At 43.1% G+C, this 26,757-nt stretch overlaps 1 protein-coding gene across 12 annotated transcripts in view; it reads right to left on the bottom strand.

Moving 5' to 3' along the window:
* Positions 1 to 26,757, bottom strand: part of spri (Src homology 2 domain-containing protein sprint) — a 101,502-nt gene that overhangs the window by 26,403 nt on the left and 48,342 nt on the right. For 2 of the 12 annotated variants that reach the window (XM_046632011.1, XM_069136887.1), the window contains exon 1: positions 452 to 880. The exons of 7 other annotated variants lie outside the window; for them this stretch is intronic. Coding sequence is in view for 1 of the 5 variants with exons in the window: in XM_046632017.2 (XP_046487973.1) it covers positions 10,884 to 10,966 (83 nt within the window). In the remaining 4 variants the exon portion in view is untranslated. Of the gene's footprint in view, positions 1 to 442; positions 881 to 10,883; positions 12,765 to 26,757 lie in introns of those variants that run through there. 3 more of the 12 variants (XM_046632017.2, XM_046632012.1, XM_046632013.1) reach the window with 3 other exon arrangements.

The raw sequence follows: 26,757 nt of genomic DNA, 5'->3' as shown, positions 1-26,757 counted from the left end.
TTCCAGGGAGCCTGAGTTACGCGCGAAATTCGCACGCCGATGTCGTACGAATTATTTAGGGAGAAAATCAGGAACTGGAAGCGTTAAACGAGTCCTTCAGTTAGCGAAGTATGTTTGGGGTAGTTTTTATGAATCATCATCAAACGTGATCGTTCTCATCGGGGCAATAAGTCAGTTGCATATACATATATATATATATATATATATATAATTATATATATATAATTAGATAGGTGTGAACACGAAACGTTATTAGAATTTATAGTTGTTTTTTATTTTTATTTTTGAAAGGGATTAATTGGCAATTGGATTGATAAGTAACGGTTTACGCAAAAAGCCTCGATGGACTTAAAATCCGACTTAAGGTTTAACGGGCAACCAATTTCAGGCGAATAAATATATTTAACTAATAGAAGAGGTGATTTTATAGTTTACGGAATACATTTAATACCATTCGCAGTATGTACCACACTTAATTCTTATAATTTCCACAACACCGGGATAAAATTTTTTTCTTCTTGAAAAGGAATGAAATTTCTCGTTCAGTTTCGTTGCTCCCGATATACAGGTGAGCGTGGATGTCTATTTGCGTAGGTAAAAATTGTCGTCGCACTGTTAAAAAAGTTTGTTTCATGGAACTAACCACATTCGTGTATATTACAATACAAATATCTCCTACAATTTTACTTCATTCGTTAATGCGTTTGGCTCGTTTTTACTTTTTCTTCTCTCTTCTCTTTTTAAATCGAACGATTAATCAACGAACTATTCGATTATTCTTCTGAGTCCACGGACCCTCGACACACGCTTTTGAGCGTCCGAGACGCCCGTCGACGTCGGACTGGCGTCGCGACGCTCTGTACCGCGAGCGTATCTACGATACTATGTGCCGGATGAATTTTCACCGCGTTCTCTCGGCGAAGCTAGAGAGAGAAAGAGACGGAGAGGGAAGTGGGAGACAACGCAGGCGCGTATCCGTCCTCTACCTCCTCGTCGTCGACGTCGTCGTCGGACGTTCCGCGCGCCACTATTTCATTGTGGATTTTCTATTTATTTTGATATACCTACCTACGAGACGGAGGCACCTCGGGTGCGGGAAAACGCGGAGACACGTTGATTATTATTTTCAAAAATGTGGTTTTCAGCTTGCCGAGATGAGAAGATAGGAATGATTGCCCTTCGTAAAACCGCGCCGCGGCTCGAGGAGACCGAAATAAAGATCGAACATGGCTGACATTCCTTTTTTATCAATGAAATTACTAGACCGCGACAAGACCATTATATTAAAACTGTTCTACGAACATTCCGAAACGCGGAAAACCCATCGGAACGATTACTTGCATCGGTTTGTTGAATTCTGTGCAACCGATCGTCGCGAATGAATTGCTTGGATGCAAAATCGTAGTGGAAAAATTTATCTTCGACGTTTCCAATTGATGAAGCATGGACGAAAAAATTTTTCCGATACGACTTTGGAACAATTTTTCAACTTTTACAGCCCAACGTTAAATTCTAAAGGTCCCTGACATTTCGGGAACGGTATCGGTTGCTCACCCTTGTAAATTCGCGAAGATACCAAGAGACATTGAGAAGGGTTGAAAAATAACAATTTATTTTTCGCATTCCGTAGTTTATGGAGTTGTCTGTGGCTTTTTCGCCAGACGAACAAGAAAGTATGGAGCGGTGGCCGTGTAGAAACTTACGGGATTGTTTCAGGAAGAAAAAGCTTTATACCTACCGCTGTACGTTGGAAAGAGTCCGCGAGTAGATGCGAGACAAGGAGCGAAGCGAGCAACGTCTGTACGCTTAGCTAGGTGGAGGATAGAGTTAAGCGCTGGCGCATCGTTGAAAGTCACAAACCGCGACACCGAAGATTTCCAACGATTTATTGAAGATTTATACCATTAAAGAGAAAATGCATTTATTTATATATACATACACACACACACACACACACACACACACACACACACACACATATATATATATATATATAGGAGATGCATACACAGGAGACAAACAGAGCGTGTATCGCCGACATTGTTACTCATTGAATATCAACGACCTGATATTACAAGTACATGTATCTATTTTGAAACTACCGTCGTATGAACGTTTGCAAACAACCACGCTTTGAACTAGATATATTATACATAAATAAATATATATATATATATCTATATCTAAAAGCGCCATTCCGCGATACGTAATACGTAATACCCTCGTCATATCGTTTCTAACTCGCATTCTTGCCTCGAATTATATTGACGATCTTATTGCTTATTCTACCGTGTAGAGTTTCATTTCAGGCAAAACAGGCTGCGCAAAGCCTGCAGCAGTTGTTTTTCACTCGGCTTCACAGTAAATATGAAATAAAATAAAGCTAAGCACAGCAGAAGTCTCAGGTACTTTCGGATGAGATATAAGTTGGAGAAAAATTGCAATAAATTTGCTAAGAGAACTGTATTCCGCGGTTTCTTCTCGCAGACAGGATAATGCATGGAAAAATATCGTGTCCTCGGTCTCTTATCTGCCCCCCTCCCCCCCCCCCCCCCCCGCCCCGAAGCCTTCGCGTAAGTATGCAATATAAATTCGCAGTTTCGTAAAATATTTTTTCTTCAGTTAGGCTTGTTCAGTTCTCAGTTACCTTATAACATATTCTCTCTCTAAAAATCGGAACTATACTAATTGGGTGTCGGTTGGGAGAAGATTGTACACGATGCCAAATTGAAAATCCAGCAATTCCGCAAGGGCGGGGGGTGGGATTCGCTCCAGAGGACGTGAAGGGAGAGTCCGTTACCGAATTTCTGCACCGTCTCGCTGACATATTTCACGTTTTGACAGTGGCGCAGTGGCTGGGAGCCGCAAACGTAGACAAACACATAGAGGAGGAGGAAGACAGCGGAAAAGAAATGATAGATAAGAAATGAAAGAAATGGCTTATAGGACAGCCGACAAATGGTTCAACAGATAGGAAAGGAAAGTCTGTTCTCTGATCCAAGTTTTGGCCCGTTGGGGTTTTGCCCAGCATCCGCAGCTGTATACGTATAGGTAATGCGGTATAAGGTAACAAATAAGACAACGGACAGATTTCCAAGAATTTATCACCGGAAAATTCGTCCATTCTCATATATGTATATACATATATCGCATATATCCCCTACACACGTGACGCACAGATGCGTCTAATGGCACCCTAAACGGACGCCGAGGTCTTCGTCAGGCTGTCATACCGCAGATTGAAGATCAGCGGTTAGGTGTCAAGTGTTTCCCCACCGCTGCACCGTTTCGGAGACGATTTTTGGTTGTACGTAAACATAATTTAGAATGATGGATACAGGGGTGATTTTTTCCTATATTTTAGCGTCCCAAGATTCAATCTTACTTCTGCATACATTGATAGTAAGTTCCTTGGTGCGATATCGAAGAGAAGAATTAAAAAGAGCTGTAAGTAGCATTTTTTTTTTCTTCCAATGGTACTTACACCCTTTTTTAATTGACCTCTTCAATTTGTTTCGCTTACAGGTTTGTACATACAATACTTACGTTGGGAATTGAACCGCGATTGGCGCCACAAGCGCATACAATAATGCAGCACGAAACTCGAGGACACTCGCGGTAGGCGTACGAACGGGTTTAAGTGCAATTGCAGAAGATGACGTCATCGCTGAACGAACGGAAAGACACAGCCGCTAGTTTTCTACTCCTTCGCTATTATATGCATAAGATATAGGCTATTCATCTCTGAGCGCTCCAGGTATCGCAATTACAGGAAAAAACCGTGCATCTTTCATTACACATTATACGCATTGTTATCGAAGTTACAGCGATTAATTGTACACAGCGTTAGTTTTACGCGGAAAATAATTTTATGTCGGGGTGATAGAGAATAGAATAGAATATGATGTTTATTTATATATCCAGGGAACGTTGGATAACAGGAATATACAAATTTGTGAGGCACGTAAGTTCACGTTACGCAAAACAATGATAATTGTAATAATAATTTAGCAACAGATGTTTAAGTGGTGAAATTCCAACGCGGTGTTGTGTCCCTTCGGTCGAGTTTTTCCTGCGTGTAATAAATTTCCACGCAGCAAACGGTCAGAGGTATTTAAAACGAACCAGTGAGTGTACCAGAAGTAATTTTTTCCGTTTTTTTTTTTTTTTCAATTTTGAATCAGATTTTTCACCTTGATATGGCTTAAAAAAAAAAAAACGCATCACATAGAATAAAACTTGGTTCGCGGTTTGCCATGAATATTAGTTTATTATGTAAATAACCGACAGTAAAAAAGGGAAAAAAAAATTCAGACGGAATAAAAACAGAAATAACATTAATTATGCAATATGGCAACGATACGATATATACAATATTTTTAATACCTTTATGTAATGCCTTAAATCTACAAGATTTTGAATAATAAATAAATTTCGAGTTAAATTTATTTTCTAAATGACACGCTCATTCCTCGTAACGATAGACTAGATGATGCGGAATTGTGAAATTAGAGAAATCCGTTTCATTTTTGGCAACGTGATATCCATATGTATGTACGTATAATATACAACTATAATATTTCGCGTCGCTGCCTTAGATAGCCCGTGTTCGCAAAAGGTGAGCAGGCGAGATTGTAAGTTGCGTAACCTACACGCGGTGGCATCAGTAGGCTATCCCTACCAAGTAGACAGAGGTGGGTGGATAGGTAGGTAGGTTGGTAGATACGGACTTGAACGGGTATGTTGTACGTGTGAACTTATATGGCTCACCCTAAACTCGGAAGCGGTGCACAGCTGTTGAACGCTGTTGGGTGTCAGCAGCAGCAGCGTCGGCATCGCGTCTGCAATGTTTGTCCGTGGAAGCGAACCGCCACCCGTAAAGTCCGCATCTCCGTTGTTTCAGGAATAATTTAATTAGGGGAGCGGGCGAGAGAGCGAGCGAAGTGCCGGGTATGTCCCGTGGGATTAATAGAAAGATCTTAGCCGCCCGTCCGACACGGTTCAGTTTAGTCAGTCGGAAGTTGCTACAGCCTGACTGCCTGGCTACACAGACTCTCTCTCTCTCTTTGTACAAGGGGTGGTGTTATGTTGCCGAAATGTTTACCCGAAATGCAGTCGAGCTCCAAACCCCTCTGCAGCGGAAGACTCTGGGCGAATTGTCATTTTTTTTCCCCCCCAAAATCCCGCAATTTGACTTTCTTCGGTATAATGAGACATGAAAATTTAAGAAGCAACTCGCGACTCGCGCTGAGTTTATTAATCATGTTTTCAACTCCGGTCCGAAATATTCCTCTTTACGACGCAGCGCTGATTGTGGGATCTGTGAGCCGCCTAGCGGTGAAATCCTGTAACTATAATTACTTGACGTGAGACTTTACGGAGACTCCTGATAACAAATCTTTTCCTTTTCATTTTCTTCTCTCTCTTTGACGCGCTGAATTAATCTTTACTCGTGAATTCTGGCGCGTGAAGTTGTTTCCGCGTTTCGATAGTATCTGAGAAATGTGCCTGATATAAAAGAAAATAAAACAAGATGATCGGCGGAATCTTCTTGGAGATAATTCTGATTAACGCGGGCGTTTTATTCAGAGATACGCGACGGCTGAATTGTACATATAATATTGTACTCGTATTACGGAAAAAGAGTGGATGAAACATCGAAGATACAAAGCTACGAAGCTGTGAATTTCGAAGGGTCGTGGCGGTGCGTATAAATATTTCGCAGGCAAAGCGTACCGTTCGTTATTTTTACAGTATAATAACCTTTCATGCAGCCTGCGTTACGCTGCGTTGATATTTTCGAATAGGGTGGAGAAAATTTTTCGACGAATCGATGGAGGGATAAAGAGAAAAAGAGACGAAGATTGGCAAAAGATGAACGTTGGGATTAAGAAAATACGATATTGAAGAAAATTATTGTGACGTTACGGTATAACGTATCCATAATATATCTATATATTGTACTTTAGATGAACAATAAAGTAATTCGCGAAGAGTAAAAATTGCATGGATAGGTACGGCAAGGAACTCATAGAAATTTAAAATTCTTTTTGTGTTTCCATTACTGTCTTTTCACTTTGCTAACGGGAAATCACAAGTTTTAATTAAAAAGTAACCGTCAACGTTTGAAACGATTGCCGGAGGGGGATTCGTGTATAAAGAAAGAGCTGAAACCTTGAGCGGAAAAAATATCCATCAACGAAGGCGACGATTCGAGAGGGTAGGTTTTTTAATATTTCTGGTCGTTCGCGGTATTTATCAAGTGTTACGTTGTGCTGTAAGATATTCCGGGCTGTGTGTCAAGAACGAAATACGGAACGTAGGGTGATATAAGCAGTGAAAAAAAAAAACAAACAAACAAAACAATGAGAATTAAATTAATACCAGTTTCTTTGTCGCTTAAACGGATTACATCGGTGCTAGGGAAAAAAAAGCTCAGTTGTCTCTACGAAAAAGTAAAAAAAAAAAAAAAAAAATGCAATACGTCATTCCGCAGTGGATGCTGCCGAGCTTTTTCTCGGCATTCGTGTTAGTTGTTTAAATGTAATTAAAGTTTCACCCGTGCCGCATCGAGTTGCGAAATAAAAACGGGAGTGCGAGTGAGAATATTTGAAGTGAAAATAAATGAAAAAAAAAAAAAAAAAAAAACCAGGGTTTCCAAGTGTTTGATAACGTTTAAAACGACCGAACTTGAGAAAACGTCGTCGGCCGTTTCGCCATTCCGATATAATAATGATGCATAAATTTGTGCCTGCAGTATATCAGCTACGAGGGTCATTGCCACGTGTCAATGAGGTAAAATCGCCCACGCATTCTCATTCGCTACTCTACGTCAATGCGTCTGTAGTATAGCTAGTTAGAAAAGTTTGGCATCTTTTGAGAGGCCAAAAATAAAATCGCAGCGTCAACGAACGTCGGAGCAGCGTTTCTCCGCAGCCCGAAGGTTAAATTCCGAAACTCTGGTTCCGACGATAAACTATTCGGAGATTAGCTCTTTTCCCCATAATCCCTCTCCTCTATATCTTAATGTCTATCTATAAGTGTGTACGCGACAAATTTTTTAGCAAAAATTCACAACATCAAGTATAATAATAAATAAACACGCGGCAGCACCGTGTTACCGAATGTTACCAAATAAAGTGAAAGAAACACTGCAGACGGAAGAATTGTCACTTTAAAAAATGGCCTATGGTGTAACAGAAGAGCGGAATGGAATGGCGCTGGGTTGCATGGGTTGAGAGTAAAGAAGAAGCGCGAGGAGCGAACACCCTTTGGGGATTTTACTTCGGTGCAGTGTTTTCCTTGGTCGAGAATAAGCCGAGGAGAGCTGCAGACCGCAACCACAGTATTGTCGTCAAAACTTATTAGAACCGACCCCTCCACTTAATAATGTCCCAAGTGTCAATATACGGTGCCTCCGGGCCTATTCTTCTCCCTGCGAAATCGCCCTCCTTGCCTGTCGTATTGTGCTGCATAGACATGCATCCAAGGGGTTACACGAGTATCTTAGGAATCTCTGCTGCTGGCGACTAATCCCTCGATTCTACGCTTCGAGCACCGAACGAGTGAATTTATGTGAATGCATATTACCCGTTAAGCAGTATCGAGTATCAGATTTTCAGCCCACAGCCGTATAGTGGAAACTAATTGAACCGTACGCCAATATAAATTCCACGAGTTTTTGGAATACCGCAACCAGCTGCACGGTGAAAACCGATATCGACCCACCTCTTCGGCACTGGTTCGTCGACGGATTCCCGGACCTCCGTAAAATTTATACAACAAAAGCTAAGTCAGTTTTATTCTTCCCGAAAATGAAAATCCATCGTTCGATCCGACCTTCCCCATTCCCTAGAAGTTGGATATGAAAACGTAGTTACTGGTCGACCGAATCAGATGCGGCAGGCAGCTACCACGAAAATACATACATATATATATATATATATATATATATATACATGTTTTGTAGCAAAAGTACAAGTGTGGTAAATCTTATTCCTCTGGTTCGGTCGGCCATCGCTCGCTCTGTTGCCGGTAGGACTAATGAAATCGAAAACGGAATTTATCGGGGGAAAAATAAATTGGCCCGAACGGGATATATAGGAAGGTCTTGATAAATTGACTAATATGTTCGGGGAAAAAATGTCTCGCTATATATTTCTGGGGCAGGGGGGGGGGGGGGAGGAAAAAATGAATCATGCTTTATTGGTTTCTCTGCGTCGGATTACCTGTCGTGTCCTTAACCCACGATCGTGGGGTGCATCGATAAGATTCCCATTGATAAACGGCGTTCGCGAAATGTTTGAAGAGTAAAAAACTGTGAAGATCGTCGTAGAATCAAGAGAGTGGATGGCCGATGAACGACGGTGACTCCGGAATTTTGATCGGCGTCGAGGCGTGCGTCACTGGGTCGAAAAGTCCTTTCTTCTTGATCCCCGAATTACGAAGATAATAATAATAAAACTAATCGATGAACGAGAACCCCTTTACGTCAAGTGTACTTTTACCCCCAGGGAAAAGTGGAGGAGATGGGCGAGCGAGCGGCTCACTAACCCTGACTGCCCGACTGTTTGGGACTCGAGGGAACGTGGGACGAAGGGATGAAGGGACGGAGAGAGTGAGAGAGTAAGAGAGGGAAAAGGAAGGGAGAGAGGAGGACAAACCGGAGCGATACCTACTTGTCGCTTTTGCTAGGCAAGCCTTTATGCAGGAGGCGGTGACCGCCTGCCTCGGGTTACGTCGTTGACAACCGGAGACCAACGAGAGAGCGAAAAGGTTCGTTGCACCTCCGAGCTGCTGGTTGGGATCGCGTAGGAATATAGGAAGCTCGGAGGAAGTGTTTTATGAGTGCGGGAACAAAGACGGCGTCCGTTTGCCCGTCATTAGCCCTCTCTTGCCAAATCGTACCTTAAACGCTTCCCTCAAAGGCAGAACCCAAGGGGGCTTTTAATTCCGACTGATTGCCAAATGAAATTCAGTCACGTCGTTCTTACCCTGAAGTGAACGAGGATGTCAGTCGTTCGGACTGGTTGTTTTATCCCGGGCCGACGGAATAGATTTGGGAAAAATTGTCACCGCTTATTATGCGATCTACGAAGCATTGGATATTCAAGGTATCTTGTAGGTGAATTCTCAAATTCCCTTTGTTAGTCGCGATTTAAAATTTCAAGCAGTCTTCTCAATTTCACACCTGGCAAAAACTATCGTAAATAAATTGCGCCGAAAAAGTCGAGCTGAATCAAGCAATATCGGATTTAACTCTCTTTGCTGCGGGCGATTAAATTACCACTATATAATATGGATTGCGCAATTCCTGATGACCCATAATTTTCACAGATTAAGAAACAACAGATAAGCTATCACGTATTTATATACATACATATATGCATAATTGGCCTCATCCAAGTGATAAGAAATAGGAAATTAGACCGGAAAAATAAAATATATTTACTAATGTTGGCTCAAGTTTAAACTTGATAGTTAAATAATTGAAACAAAGTGTTCTGTATCTTAATTTTCTATTATAATATCAACAAAAACTTTTCCCGCACCTGCGCAAAATAAAGCACCTGAATTTACGAATGAAAATGAAAAGAAAAACTACGGAATCCTGTAATATTTGATCAGAACCTACGATTAATTTACTTAACCCGCACTCGTCGCAATTGAAACGTTATATTTCTATTCAAGCTATAAGATTTTGCAATAGGAATCTCGAAATTTCGCCTGTGCGAAAGTACTAACCACGTTAGAGATAAATAACGTGAAGAATCCGCTCAAAGTCTGCCCACCTAGTATAGAGGTATGTATATATAGACTTAGCACAAGGTGCAACTTAACCTTGAGCCAGGGTAACTGGATTTCGATAAAATCACGACTCCTCGAGAAGGAGTAGCGCGAGCGAAGAGCGATTCTTCGGTAGAGGAATGAATTTATTCAAGAGCACGAATTTCCTTTTCTTACCGTATATAGAATCGGTGAAGAAAAGAATGAAGGAAATTTTAGGGGATGAGGCTACCCTGCAGCTTTCTCGAGCGATTTTAATAATCCGTAAGCGAGATCGAGCACCAATTTAAACCTTAAATATAAGTCGAACGAATTTTGAATGCGAAATCTGTACCGTCTCTCCGGCCCTTCCCTTAATTTTTCCTCTTCCTTTTTTGTACTTTCTATTCCTCGTCCCGTCTCTCGCTCTTGAACTCTTGAAAACGCATTCCGGACTCCGGCCGACCTTTTTACCCAGAGAACCCCTCGCTTCTCGTTGGCGAAAACTCCGGTGAAAATTAATTGTCCGAATTAAACCGGATGCCAATTAGACTTGCCGGTATTAATTAAGCGTTAAGATTAATCTACCGCATGATATACGCCGCCGAATTTGTTGGTGTCAAATGATACCAGCAAGTCCATTTTCAAGGTACCTACACTATACAAGTTTCGCTCTACCGAGATTCTTACATCAGACTTTAACCGTAATCTTTTCCGATACCTGTAAAATAATCGCGTTCCACGAGAACAATTCCGATCGCAGTGTGTAAAAATCAACTGCCGTGCAATTAATTAAACCCTATACGTGTAGGTACTGAGAGAACAACAAAAAAAAAAAAAAATTAACAATGCTGGTGCAGCTACTAAGGTGGCCGTGAACAGTCCAAGGAATCGAGATAACATGTGCGGTTTGCACAATGCGAATGCGGGCGTGCAAAAAGGCGTAGGACAATGCAATTCCTCTATCCATACAGTGGAAGTTTATGAGCACTGCAAAAGTCCGGTAGGGCAACCGTAAGTTTCGCCATTAAGAACAACAACCCAACGGTTAAAACTGTAGTTCGAATACTGGCGAGAAAGGCGGCGAGTCTTGCAGGGAATGACGATGATTGACTTACCTTATGATGTGCTGATTCGTAGATTGCAGTAAAATCGTCGTGTACTTGGTGATCAACATTTTGCGTTGACACTCTGTTCGCATCTGTAGGTCAAGAAAAGGAGCCGAAGAGAGAAAGGATTCGCACTTGGCACTCCAACTCCAACTTCCACTTCCACTTCCACTAGACAACGGTACTTTTCGTAAACCTTTTTGAGGACTGTCACGGGGGTCAGGACACGGTGTGATTCACCAAGATAATGTAACTGGAGACGGCGAAGGCGAGGTGCTATACCCGTTTCTCATAAATCGTAGATCACTACGTGTGCAGCTGGAGCGTCAGCGCCGTCGTGTCTTCGAGTAGGCAAAACTGTGCAAATAGAGAAGCGGCGCTCGGCGCGGTTCTGAAATTCTTCGGTTTATATTTAGCGTTCATTTTCAGATGTTTTCAAGATAAAAACACTCGACTCCGAGCCGGCGGGATCCTGGCTAGCTCATATAATGACGCGCGAATTCTCGATGCTTTTCACTTCATCCCTTATTGCGCAACATATCGATGATTTTATTTTTACTTTATTTTTATCGTACCCGACGTCTTCACGTTGTAATACAGTTCGCCTGCGGTATATATTAACATCAACACGGAGCCAGGTTAAACTTTCGATTTTGCAAAATCGTCTCAAGGAGAAAGTTTACACCGAAGAGGAAAGGATTTTACAAGCTTTTAGCGTGACAAACGGTTATGGGGAGAGGAGGAAGGGTCGACGACGTGCGCGTCTCTCTTTATAAGAAGATTAAACTATATCGTAATTCGTGACTGTCGCCAAGCTGTCGTTGTTTATTATCAGCGTCGTTGCTTGCTAAATAGGTTTTTTTTTTTTTATTTTTCTTTTTTCCTTTTAAACTTTTTTTTTATTGACTTGCCTTTATCGTGTCGCGTACACGTTTTGTTTCACACTGAGACTATAACACCGGACAATTGTACGAATGATTTAACTGCAGGAGGAATGCATTAACCATCAACGTTCAACCAGTACTATACGACACGTCGTTGCGGATCGATGAAATTCTCAAGCAGTTTCATCACTCGGATCGCATTGAATCACCACAGACACACTTCGTTTGTCAACTGCAACAAGTAAACTTGATACGTACCGTGTATATAACATCACAGGTTGACTTACGCATATTTATACACACATACACGTGACCGCTGCTCTTATCGTACTTTATCTTGTTTTCTGATCGCAGCAACTGCGATTTCAGCGTATCCGCCGCAATACTGTACACGGCGGGCATAAATCGCGAAATATTTATAATATCGGTTTACTTTCGCTAAATCTCGGTCGGTATTAATAACTCGTCGAAATACTTCTGCTAAACGCGGCGCGTTCAGCTAATTTTATACGAAGGTCTGTACAAATCGGCAGACATCACAAAGTTGCTGGCGGAAAACTTTTCAGATTGTGACAAAAAAATGTTTCCTATCACCTCATTTTCCCAGCGAAAACTCGCAACATTCTTCAATAAGGTTTTCCAACGTCGGTTTTACGGTTTCTATTAACAGCACTCGAGTTATTACATTCCAAGGGATGTAAATTGAACCGTTACTGCAGTAACCGATAATAGTTTCTCGAATTCTCGATTTCCTCCACCAACATTTCACAAATTCGTCATATCCTTCAACGGGGTCGGCGTCCTCCTCCGAGGTTCGTGTCAGCTACACCGAACAAAATCCGGAAATGTTTCTACGGGTGAAAAATTTTGCGGTAAAAAATGGTAATCTTTTCCGATAATCGTGATTAGACCCTGCAACGGTTTCGATCGGATCGCCAGCTCTCGCATATATTTATAGATACTCGCGCGAGACAAAGCAATTCGAATGTCTTGCTCGCTGAACGGTCGCGAATGAACTGGCTCCTTGCACATTATAATGCCACGAGACCCAGGACTCTAGACGCACCAACGCGTCTTATACTCGGCGATATTTCGCGATATTGTAGGCCAGAAGCTCGGAGGTATCGTCTCGAAAATACTCAGCCGGTGATAGAAAGTGGTCATCCACGATCCTTCTAATCTTCGGAATTCGTGGCGCGTTATCAATTCGCGATATGATTTATTTTTGGCCTTAATTAGTGTTGGACCGATGAATTCACTACCTGTCTATATATATATATATATATATATATATATATACATTTGAAAAATCTAGTTTAATCTTTTTTGAGACAGAAAATCTGCGCAGGTTAAACTTTTTTTGTTTTTAATACAACATCATTGACGATACGCAGAGGATCGGTTGCTAGTTTATTATGTACATTCTGGTCTATGAACACATGGAACGCCTACGCCACGTGATTATATCCACCCATTTTTGTCTACTTGTACAAACCGCTTGAGTGTAAACAAGATTGGAAGAAAAAATTTATTTCTCCTAACCGCACGTTGATTCGTATCGTAACATATTCCGATCGAACATTCTTCGAGTGTGAACTTTTTGATCCGAGAGGATCGTTACTGCGTGAGAATAATTCCTGACATACAGCAGCGTTACATCAGGCATTGTTGATCGTTATGAGTTCTGATTGAAGTTTATTTACGCTGCATGGCCTCGCTGCGGGTTGAATAAATTTATGCCTACACCGTATAGGCGACGATATTTACCGCCGACTATCGCCACATTATGTCGTACTCGATAATAAAGCACTGCGCGACAAATGAAGGAAAAAAGAAAGAGAAGGAATGCAGCATCCAGGAAACAAGCGAGTCTTTCTGTCTGATAAAATTCAATGCTAAATTCTGCAATAAATTGCGAGAGAATTTCCAGTATCAAATAATAAGCGTAGGTCGGAAAGTAAGCGGGAGATTATTTGTTTGCTCATGTTCTAAACGGTGGAACGAATTTTCCTTTTTGGAATATAGCGAGATCCAAAAACCTACGCTCGGCCTCGCACTTCTCACGTCACGTTTAAAAATAACGAAAATCTAATACTTCAAAATGCAAATGAAATATAGGCGAGATTTTTTTTTTCTTCTTTGTATCTTTCTTTCGATCAGCCTGTAGATTCGTCGAATTCGTGGGCGACGCGGATGAAATACGACGGGGAAAGTGTAGGGTGTGTACAAGGTGAGACGAACACTTTGAAAATGGGTTGCTGTGAAAATGGTAGACCGCCACTACGCTACGAGAGATTAAAAATTTATACCAAGACGTAGCCAAGTCCACCTGATGCTCACGGAAGCGAGTTATGCAGGTGCCTACGATATTTCGTTCCCTGTGGGAATCGCGGTTGTTTATTACGACTTCTTTGCCTCTTTTTTTTTTTGACTTCTTTAAAGCTCGAACGAACGAAAGGTATGTAAATATTTTTAACGGTACAAGGGACAGCCAATTTTTTAAAACTAGAACACAAAAACGAGGAAAGAAAGGGCGGGCATTCCTGTACGGAAAAACCTCCGCAGTATGAAAAGAGAGAGAGAGAGAGAGAGAGTGTCCCAATGACAAGAGAAAATCGTATACGTTACAGACTTCCAAAATTGGAAGCGTATGATAGAAAGAAGAGAGAAGGGGAGAAAAAAATCCATCCTAGAATACCTCTCAAACCGAACGCACTCGCTCCCTTTCCACCCGTACCCAAACAAGCGAGCTAGCTACCAAGCTGTTTTCAACCCTAGCTCCGTTAAAGTTACGAGGTCGTAATTCAACCCAGGATACATAATTTCGTGTAATAGTCTGGTTCGATTAAGTGGAAACGGACAGTTGAAGGAAAGGAGACGTTAAACGGCCGCGTCAACTTAACGATCAGAAACAAAAACCGCGATACGTGTACTATAGGTACACAGGAACACAATATTCGTTCTTTGCAAGCGTATGATGTATAATATACAAGTACAAACAAGTCTGACTTTACGAGTTTTGCAGGTTGTCTCTGTGTGTGCAGAAAATTCGGTGGGGTGGAAAAGATTTGCGTAAACGTTGTTAAAAAAATCTCAGAGAAACTCTCTGTGTTACGGTAAAGAGGTATAAGCAATTCAACGCGCAGGATGCAATTTCGCAAGTAATGTCTACCCTGCACTGCGCTTCGGATGTTACGGTATAGGTGTAGAAAGTTAATTGGGGACCGGAGATAACCGTGAGGGATAAAAAAAAAAAAGAGGTAAAAGAAAAGCTGCGCGTTAATGTCAGCTGCACTTACTTCCAGGCTTGTACTGCAAGCGTAAACCGATAATACGAAGTGTTATTAAAGTTTCCATACCTACCCGTGATCCTATAAAAGTAATGCGACTCCGTGCCAACTGCTGCGGAATCGCACGTGTGAATTCTGGACGAAAATGCTCACCATGCTCACCGCGTGCCACGGAAAGAAAAACGAATGGCTCGCGTGTAATCGCGTTCTTCGGAACAAATTATTGAAATCCTTTCTGACACCGGCCTTCTCTGCATCAGCAGCAGACAACCTGTTACATCTCCCTTCGAGCTTTCGAGGTTATAAGTCATCTTGGGCTACCTACACGATTTTTTATCCGTTCTAAATGGAGGTCCAGTGAAAAAGCTTCCCAACTTCATTGCCGCAATGAATGTTCAGGAAGGTTCTGCGGTTTTGAAGTTTCAGCGGTCTCAAGGTGTTCAAGGTGTTCAAAGTAAATGGATGAGCACGAATAAAAAAACTGATCTCCTTAGGAACATCGAAGATAGTCCATTTCATTCGTCGAAATGACGACCGTTCCACACTAAAATCCTTATAGCTGTTCCACATAGTTACCTGGTAGTAGGCATATAACGTGCTCGAGAAGACTGTACGTAATCCACTGTCGACGGTTATAAGTGAGCTTTACGAGAATATCGAACGTATGAAACGAAAAGCCAGAACCAGGAGGTTGTCCAGCCGAAGATACCAGCGTCGATGGTGCAGGTAGGCGAAGATCGTTGCGCAGGTTGCAGGCATAATACATTTACGGTTGTCCCGATGCGCCGTCGACGCTTGCAGACGGTCGGATCCGTAGAGAGGAAAGGAAAGGAAAGAACCGAAGAGGAGAGGAGAGGAGAGGCGAGGAAGAGAAGAAGGAGGAGGAGGAGGAATGGACCGGGAGAGTGAAGGTCAACCTGAGACTGGTCAACGGCTCTCAGAAATAGCAAACGCGATCCGACGCTGGATACACACTCTGTGCCTTCTTTGTTCTCTAATTACCGCGAGAAGCTATTAAGCGGTTCGCCGATACCCCTGCAGAGTTGCACTCGATTACCGTCTTCCGGCCGGCATTAAAAATCTCTTCACTCTGCAAAGGTACTAAAATACTATACGACAGGTAGACGGGTTCGCGTATGATTTCTCAGCCTTATCTCATCGTCAGCCCCAAGGCTGCTGATCACCTCGATACCTCGGAGCTTTGTTTCGCTTAGTTTCTTTATTTTCTTCCTCTCGTAAGGTTGCCCCGCACGCTTAACAGCACGGTGTTCGTACAAGTTTGCTGCAATGCGATGGCGAAGAGTTTCTAATATTTTCCCGCACTCCGTACCTAGGCATACTCTTTTCGTCACAACACCCGGATTCTGTGTATACGTATACCAACAGTATAGAATATATTTATACAGCGCGCATAGTCGCCTTGCGTTGAAAGGCGGTATACGAATGAATTATCGTCACCGCGTCGTCATGGTCGAAGTTGATTTTCAAACGGTCGACTTCTTCGGAAGACAATGGGGTGTACTAATTATTACGATCTGTGTATGCAATAAGAAGGCAGAAGAACAAAGGAGAAACTTAAGCGTTGCCCTGAATTGCTCAGGCCTTGTTTGCTAAACATCGTTTCTTGTATTTCGCCACCGCAGTTTTGTTAATATAATAATTTCCGTGCACACTGACGGAAAGATACAACGCGTCTGGTAGAAGTTTCGCCGAAGAGAAAAAACCAAAATGACAACGAAAACAAGGAGATACGATAAAATGCATAGTGGACAAAGCAGTCTCTCTCTTCCTTAAGGCTTCTCGCCTAAGTTCTCGAAGCCAATGCACGTATGCGGCACAGCGTGACGACAGTGCGGAATAGATGAAATTAAAGACCTAGAAATGCAGTTGAACAAATAGTTGTACCGGGATCGCAGATGCCAGCAAGCAAGAAAGAAAGAAAGAGAGAGAGAGAAGCAGACAACGGAAAGACTGAGAAAAACACTGTTTTTTTTTTCTCTCACCGCCAAATTTATGACGGCAGGTAAATCATATCTTAACTCTGCTGCTACGGTGCGTAACGTATATACATTTTTTGTATTCTTCCTCTCACGAACGAGCGTAATGTAGCATACAGTCTTGTACGCATTTCTACCGACTGCAAAGTTCTCACGGGGTGGTGAAAAGAGGCGGATACGACGAAATAAGTTGACGAACGTAAGAGTAAGGAGAGAAATAAAGAAACTTGTTTCAAAGATATCACAAGTTCCGCTATTGAGAATGAATCAGAGCTGAAGTGTCTGAAGAAGAACCTGCGTCTAGAACTCCGAGGAGAGGACGGTGGTTAAAATTAGCCACAATAAACGTTGGAAGCGTGGCGGTCGATTCGGATGTTACGAAAATTCAAAAGCCATCCAAAGGCAGTAGCAAAAGTTAAATTATACCGGCTGCAGATATCTAATCCGGTGTATCAAACGGGCGATTATTTACACTCTAATTGGCGCTTGGATTCTTTAAACGACTCAGACATCGTACTCCGGGATTAAAAACAGGACGGGAATTTTTAGACCCGACAAATCTTTGTCAGCTATGCGGTAGCGCCGCATCGAAACCGCACCTGTCACGCAGCACTCTCGAATCCACCGCCTAATTCGAATCGTAAAATCAGACCTAGCCTCTGATCAGAATAAAAAATTCCGCATATTGTTGAGAAAAATCTAAGAATATTTAGTTTACCTAATTTTTCACTGGATAGCACAATTTTTTTTAGCACTAATCACTCTTTTTTTGGAAACAAATGACCATACTTCTTATCGGCAATATTTGATCCCTATATCACGCAAGGTAAATTCAAGAAATCCTTTCTCCGTGTATACACGTGAGGTATTTCTATCGCGTCGATAAAACTTTAGCTGTAACAAAATACGGTACAGCATAGGGCGGCAGCCAGCCGGTAGCGGGACGGTATTTACTAGTGTTTCATCATACAGAGGCGTTCCTTTCAATCTTCCCATTCTCTTCCCTCTCATTCATACATCGCATTGGGGAGACACCGGGTGAGCAATAAAATTTCTATCTTTCATTTTTCACTCCATAAGGTGATAACAATGCGTCGAGTCTTTTGGATGTCATCGTGCAGTCCTTACGGTCCTTACCGTTCACATACGGAGGGACGACAGTCGCGGTGCGTGAGAGAGGAGAGAAAAGTAGAAAGGACAAGAGAGGAGAGGAGAGGAGAGGAGAGGGACCCCTTTTAATGTGCAGTAGTACAGTGCGTTTAGCAGTTTTAACCGTGGCCCGAGGCCATCTTCAGGAGGACGACGACGACGAGGAGGAGGAGGACGATGCGAACGAGCGAAGCACATCGCGACGCGGGGTGTGCCTAAGCCTTTTAAGGGCCACACCGCGGTGTCGCCCTCGCGTCTATTGTCACCGGCAACAATGCCGCCACTTCATATTTCGAGTGAAAAAGAAGCAATAGGAGAAAGAGAAAGTTAAAGGAGAGCTGAGATAGTGAGAGAAAAAAAGGAAGATTGGATAAAAAATGCAGGAAACGAAAGCCCTTTTGTGTACCGAAATCGGAAAATCGATTCGCTGCTCTTGTGTAACGTAGCTGCCGCTGCAACAGTGCCATGCGTCGCTCGCTTCGGGAAATCGCGCATTCCGACACGATGTTTGAACGACGATCAAACGCGCCAGTTTCCGCTTACTTCGATATTTCCTTCATTCACCCCGATAAGACCGGAATATCTTTGAAAAACGTTGACGACGATGAAGGCGACAAAGAAAAGATATGAATAAAATATAAAAATAAAAATTGCACGGATTTTGAGCTTCAAATGCAAAAAGAAGAGCTTGCGGCTTATCCCCGTCGCCGGATGTCATCTGTCTTCAAATTACCGTACATAAAACTTGCGCATTGCATCTTAGGTATAAAGTACGTTCATACATCAGGGTGTTCCGAACAGAAATTCGTTTCTTTTTTCCCCACAAAACTCGAGTTTACAGCGGTACAGAAATAGGGGAAAAACTTTACTACCGAGTTAGGTCAGGTTTCACCATAGGTACTTCGAAGCGGTTATGGCTTCCCCTCCAAAATACACGTTGAAAACTGTTTTCGATTTATAGAAAAATCATCGTTTCACAAGATATATTGACTATTATGCTTTGATGAACGCGTCACCGCGTACCAAAGACTCGGGAATTTAATCTTGGACTACAGTCACTGTGCATTTACGATAAATCTTTTGCATCACCGAGTACCTTTATTTAAAATGAAATTGAAATAAATGATATTTTTAAACATTGTCGTGACGACGACGACATTTCCGAAAATTCGTTTCGACTCCAAGCCAACTTGGGACAACTGGCGCCTTATCTTTCGCGAAAGAGATTGAATACGAATGTTTGATATTCTACCTTTTCAGATGATCGCCAACGTTGACGGACCTCTGCTTGGGACTGATGAACTGCACAATAACATTGCAAAACACTAGCATCTCTCGGTTGAATTGTCAGACACGAAAGAGTTGCTGCTTCGGAAAGAAACTCTGGTAGATTCGATACTGAGGGTCGGTGGTTCACCAACCCGATCCGGCCGGACAGTGTCCCTAGTTGAAGTGCACTTCTCTGAGTGTACCGGGGGTACGTTGTACAGCATAGGTACACGCCATTCTAACATTAGACAATAACCGAAATAGACCCCATAAGTTAAAAATCGAATAGCAAAAGTCGCGGGCGCTCCCCGGCCGTCGATTGGATGCCTGCCAAAATGGTCGAATAAACTAGACGAGAAAGAGACGAGGAGAGAAGCCCATCGGCGCAGCATTCGCACGGATCTCCGCTCCTCCTCTTCCACCTCTTCAACCGACGCATGCAACTCGGCTCATTACGGAATAATCAGCGATCTTCGCTGCAGTCCGGCATAGCTCGCGTTATCGAACGGATCGTCTGGCCACGACCTATTCCAACACTCGGGTTACTGTCTCATGCAGTGCGGAGTGCGAGCGAGTGCAATAAAGTTTCAGATCTCGAGATGCTGCAGGACTCGCGATGCGAAATGGCGTCTCAGAAATGTGGAGCGTAATTCACACGGTGAAAGTAACGTAAACGAAGCTGATCATGCACGATCTTTTGTAACGAGGAATTTACGAAACGTGGAAGCGGTGACGGGGGTAAAGTTATGGGTGGTTATAGGATACGAGTGTCCAGAGAGTTATGTTCATCATTTCCGATAACAATGAAACACGACTTGATGTCATACCAATGAGAAATTGGATTTTCTATGGGCAGATGATTAACTCGTAGATTATACCAGTTCTTTAGATATCACAGGATATCCAACTTGTAACTATTAAAAACAATTTAACACAAGAGTATAAGATTCACAATTACTCCTGAGTTTCGTATTAAAGATTTTAATAGAAATCGAATGATCCGGCTGTTTTAATGCACACCATATCGGATTTGGATAACGGTCCAAAAGTCAGCGACATTAAGAATCCAAGTCTACGTACGAATCGCGATACAAATCTGATATTTTCACTTCAACGTTCGCCAATATTGGCTCCGTGATTTTGAATCTCGCAAGAATTGGTTGAATTTTGAACCGTTAACCCAGTCTTTCGATTCCAGCATCACGCGTTTGCAGCGACTTTATTGTTTCGGCTCTTCCGTCAGCGATAAATAATTGAAGACGTACGCGTGGTGGGAACAAAAGGCTGTAAGCTGCGGAGATATCCTTGGTACCTACACCCCTAGGCCGCGGGTACGCGGATGAAGGGAGTAAATTTCTTCGGTGCCCTCGAGCACTTGGTTCTCCGTCGACTCCGCTCCCCATGCCTGACATCGTTCGGTCGTTCGCCGACCATCCACCACCCCACGTCTGCTGCGCGCTCGTCCGCATCACTGACTTTTCATTTAACTCAATATTCGATTTTGATTTATGGGACGCACTTGTCGGCTTCCGTACCCGACCACCCCCCCACATACTTCTCTGATATCTGTTCGTACAATTTCTCTTGAAACCAGTTTCGAGGGTTGCTTTTGACCGCAGTTCTAGATACGCTTTCCCGAATTTACGTCTACATGGGTCGGAGTGAAATCTCAACGAGATACTTCGTCGTTATTAGATTTTAGAGCGTTTAGATTTTCCGAGAAATCGAAATCAGGTGGAAATACCTAATGCCCGAAAAATATTGAACGAATCGTCAAACTGTCGCATCGCAATTGTTCAAGTTTGAAGTATGATACTTTCAGGGTGAAGATCGTCGGTTACAAAAAAAAGTAAAACTGTTTTTACAGAAAGAACGATGGTTAAATTTGCATGAAATCTTTATTCACGTTTCTTCGAAACACTCGACAAGTTCCAGCAATTCGAAGCATGTATTTTCCAAAATTTAATCTACCAGAAGTAACAACATGCACGCAGATAGAAACGCCGTGCTTTCAAGGAGCTTTTTCCTTGTATGTCCCACGACGGCCAACTTTGAGAGAGAGAGAGGAAGAAAAAAAAGTAAATACAAGGTGGCCGACGGCGATGGGTGACTGCGGGAAAAGATGAACACGTCAGGGGTTGTATAGTATATACAAAAAATATTCGATTGACACACATGTCACTCAACTTGATTGCTTCGGTGGCATATTCCTATTTACTTTTCAATGAATAATTTCAGGTCGTAGTGTGATTTTTTTTCTTCTCCTCCTTACATTGATTTTTTTTTTCTCTCCCTCTCTCTTCACACCGTAGCTGCGTAGTAGCCCTGCAACGTCTGCAGTGACTGTCGAATAGGCTGATAAGGTGGAAAAAAATTGCTTATGCTACTCGAAAAGAACACAGAGAATATAATAACCTAGCGTTTTTATCGATGCAGAAATTTTGCCGATCTTGCATCCGTCGCGACGTTGTTTGCTTGCCGCGCGTGAAGCTCGAGGATCGTTCGCTGAAGATAGAAAGAGAGAGAGAGAGAGAGAGAGGAAAGAAAGAGAGAAATATAGTTTTGAATATTTTTGTGGGAAAAAATGGATATTTCCGGCTATACAAACGGCGATGCGAGCATCCTCTATACAGCGTGCATAAAGGGAGCAGAAAGTTTTTTGTCGTTCGTCTGCAGAATCTGATTTTCAAGTCGAGGTGACGACGATATAGATTCGAGGGTGTTGAACGGAGAGACGCGTCCCGTAGCGAGCGCGGAAGCTTTTAATATATTCTACGAAAGGTCTTACGAGCGCAAAATTTAATTCATGAAAAGGAATGAAATTTTCCACAAACCCTTCGGCGACCACCACGAGGGTCGAAAGGATCTAACGAACCAAAGAATTAGGGTAGATCGCTCCACCGCGGAGTGCAAAAATTTCATCCGAGCTTGCACACTTGCACCAGTCCTATGTAAGTATTCCCGATGTGAATATTTCAAAGCGCGTATTATTTGATAAGTTCTGTCGGTGCTGGCTGATGCACGGATATAGGGGCTCCGGAAACGAAGCGAGAAGGCGATAAGAAGAGGGAAAAGTGGCGGCGTCGCTCTCTATCCACTTTCGATATTGACAAATTCGTCAATTTATTTTTACACTTTTTACACGAGGAAAAATCCCGTCGTCTCGGGATCGGAGAAAGAGACCCGCCGCGCGTTTTGACGGGGACAATTTTTTAACCCTCGACTAGTGTGAGAAGAGAAATTTCGGTAAGGAGCAGGTGTTTCTTCGGGCAGGGTGATTTCGGTATAAATTACAATTACAAATTAGATCAGACCCGAGGCAGCCACTGGGTCCTAGCCATGCCTAGAGTGCCTCCCGGGGCGAAAGCTCGCGCTCTGCGCGAAAAGGTCGCCCCCCTCCTTCCACCACCGCACATCTACATGCCTTAGGAACAAGCTTATTCACAGGTCATCTCAATATCTATACCGGAGGATGCTGACCGCCTGCAATTTGCCAAGCAGGTATCTGTTCATATACATGCATGCATACTAGCTGTATTAGGCACGTACCGAGTCGGGTGTGCTCGGTTCCGATTAACCTCCCGATGCTGGAAATTATTCGGTGGAAATACTCGGGAATTAGTATCGAGTAGAACGCTGGGGATAAAAATTCGGTTCTAATACTGCAGGATACAGTGTGTCTTCGCAAAAAAGACGTAAGACTCGACTATGCGTTATATCTGGATCGTATCCAATACACCTATAGTACAAAGTTGAAGAGCGTGAGAGGTAGGAGAAAAAGAGTACGCAAAGAGCGGAGGAGAAAGTTTCTCCCCGTCTGAGAATCTCTTCTTTGCAGTAGCTACCGAATCAAGGAATTTCGCAGCCGGGTGACCCGGCGTCTTGCATAATTTAGCGACATCGATTGAGCCTTATAGTTACGAGGCTCAGACCGTTCTGTTTCAATTTGTCCAATCACGGAGACCGTCTTAAATATTTACCGAAAATTCGTCTGGCGGGCCTTCGCCGCAGATTACATGTTCCGGCCTACAAACAGCCCGGACACGACGATAAATTTGAAGATGGAGGGTTCGTCCGGACGACGGACTCTTAGGTACGGGTGATACGTGCACGAGAGAAGGGACGCGGTCGTAACTCGTAATCTGCAACGCGTTAATCAGAACCTGAGGGACTGATAAGAACGGGGAAATAAAGCAGCTGACGCGCGTGTTCGAGTCAAGAAAGCTGCGGGGAGGAAGATTCAGGGATTCGTGTACTCGAGCTGCGGCTGAGAAGAGGTTTTTTCTCGGTATTCCGTAGAGTTTGACATTTCCGAGGAAGAAAAAGAAGCCGAGAACTACCCAGACGGTGAAGCTGAAAAGCTCCTCTGGCATTAACGCCGAGAAATGATCAGGCTCTTTGCTTATATGTTTTCTTTTCGAGTTGTGTATACTTCGATCCGTTAATTCCTTGAATACGTGGGATTAGAGAGGATACCAAAAGTGAAAACGTGATTTGTCAAGTGAGTTGCGTACGCAGCGTGTTACGATTGTTACAAGGTAATACCGATGACGGAGAATTTCGTTCCGATATCCCGTATACCAGAAAGAAATTCCGCGAAAACACGAGATACCGTTCCTGACGTATATCCGATAATGTTGAAAGTAAAGTGAAGTAAAAGTCTAGGGTCGCAGGGTATTACGTGGTTGAATTACCAGGGAGGATTTATCTCGCCGGTTGTTCGATTTGAGTTAAGCGTTACGGTTCCGTGACACGCAGAGGAGTAGGTATTAGGAGAAGAGCGGGGCTGCTTGAGAAAAAGTAAATTATAAAGAGAAAAAAGAAAAAAAAGGGGAAAAAAAATAAAAAAAAAAAAACGAAAATAGAATGAGAAGTAAATCGTTCCGCAGCATCCCTACGCGGCGTTGTAGAAAATGAGAAAGAAGAACGATCGAAGTGCAGCATCGCGTGCGTGCAGCGAGATCTGTCTCTATACATATACACATATTTTCCAGGGTCTTAACGGCTAGCGGGGAGAAAATTGAGATTGCGTTCCAAAACTGAGTTATTTCCGTCACTCCTTCCTCCGTGAATCGGTGTGTGTGTGTGTGTGTGTGTGTGTGCAGCCGCACACGTCGAGAGGCTTTACAACGCCTGGAACAGAGATTGTCACGCGTTGCCTGTCCGTTCGCTCTTACCGAGATTTTTCTTCGCTTCCTGGGAAACCGGGAACAAGTGACACGTAGAACATGCTACACGGGACACTAGAGACGTGGAGATCGGTGGCTGAGAGCTATTTGTAATCTATTTGACGCTACGTTGACACAGCTGTGGACTTGTGGAAATCCGATTTTCACGTCAAATCGTCGCTGGTCTCGAGTAGACGGGTAACTCTACCTGCAATAAAGCATATTCGCACCTACGATCGGCAAATCGCGAATCGCACGGATCACTGCCAGTGGGGTCATAATTACGTAAGAATTAATTCATTCTTTCTCCGATTAATAGACGGAGGGAATTGCCTTTCAGTGTCTAAATGTATTTACAAGGCCTTGTCGTTGTGAAACAAAAGTGAGAACGTGTTGTTTTGTTGACTTGTTCGAATAAAGTCGACCGCTTGTAACGAGGCCTGAAACGAGAATTACGTTTCTTTTTCTTCGACACATTATGCAACATCGATAGCTTGCATTTTGACAGTTTTAACGCTTCGAGCTGTCTGATTAGTCGTTCGTTAATAATTAAAATTGACAGAAGAAGCATGAAGTATGAAACGCAGCAAGAAGTCTGAAATAACGCAGAACGGATCCCGGGAATAACACGCACCTAGGTACTAGTTGTACTCTAGATGCAAGAGTGAATAGATTTGACTGACAGCTATTTTCGGCTTGTCTCCAGCTCTCGACGTTGCGCAGATGGGGGAGGAAGAGGCGGGGAAATATCTGAAGTATTCTATACAGTGCCTGAAGCAGCGTAAGCGCTCGTCGTTAATTATCCTTCTATAGAATCCATTCGTCAAATGGAATTTCCCGACTTCTGACGTCATTGTACAATTTATATAAAGCGGCAAGTCTGTCGTTGACACGCGAAAGGTGCCGGGGCTGTCCTCCCTACCTCGAAATTCGCGGAAAAGCTAAGCGACTTCATCTCCGTCGACCTGCAACCCCGGGGAAATTCGAAAGGGACTCTTGAGATATTCGAAATCTATTATTATCTGGAGAATTAGCGCCGCCCCGCCGCGTCGGGCGGGCATGTATTTAATAGAACCCCGCATCCTGCACCCTTTGTCTATACGTGCGGTTAACGATATCATCCACTGCCCCACCCCGAGTTCGGATCTCTCCGTTACCCCAAATAACTTCGCTACCGCGAGTCCTGCAGGCGCGGACATTAATTTCCCGTTAGACCTGGTAACTACCCGGACCGTCATCACCACCCCTAATCTTAACGATTCCGAAGATCGTCCGAGGAGAAAGAAAAAAAAAAAAAACTATAGGTGGAAACTCGCTCGGCGAGTGATGCGCGGTGTTGTTGGTTCTAAGCTTTACACCTCGCCTTCTCGTTTTCTTGTCGTTCTTTCCGACCCTCTTTATATCAAGGGGTTCTTTCTCGTCCCTTATAATTATCGTCCGTGTTTACTTGGAGAACTGAAATACAGGCATTCTATAACAGTGTTCAAAAAATTCATCAATTCCGTATAATGTGGTAAATACGTATCAATCGCGTCGTTCTGTCTGTAAATCTGCAGGTAAACCGCGATCCCTCGCAATCACGGTAGACAAACAAACGCTCACGAAAATTCATATATATATATATATATATAAATATAATAAATAATTGCTTTTTTCGACATATTGCCGGGTATTAAAATTCCCTCCGCGGTCCGAAAGCTTTCGTCAAATGTCACGTAGGTACACGATACTCGTCGTTGCGCCGCGACGTAGAAAAAATACAGATACCGTGGCGTACGTACGTACGTACATAAGTATACGTATTCTGTGTGCACAATTACGTAAGTAGAAACTTGTAAACACAATACGCATAGAGAATGAATTCCATCGCCTAGTCGCGTTGCACGTGTGCCATGCATCCGTGTATCCTCGTTACTGTTGTTGGTGTGGTTCCATTTCGCGTTCCGCATCAGTTCGAGAATGAGAATGAGGATGAAGATGATGATGAGAATGAGCGAGGCGGCCGACTCCCTCTGCCGTTATACACGAGAGGGCAAACATTAGATTCGCGTTAGGCTAGCTCAAAGTCCTGGGGAACTTCCAGAAAACCTGGAGAATTTATCGGAACGGCATCGGGGATATAAAGG

The sequence above is a fragment of the Neodiprion pinetum genome, chromosome 6, assembly GCF_021155775.2.
Source record: "Neodiprion pinetum isolate iyNeoPine1 chromosome 6, iyNeoPine1.2, whole genome shotgun sequence".
NCBI classification, from domain to species: Eukaryota; Metazoa; Arthropoda; class Insecta; order Hymenoptera; family Diprionidae; genus Neodiprion; species Neodiprion pinetum.
This window is presented reverse-complemented; position numbering and strand designations above follow the sequence as displayed.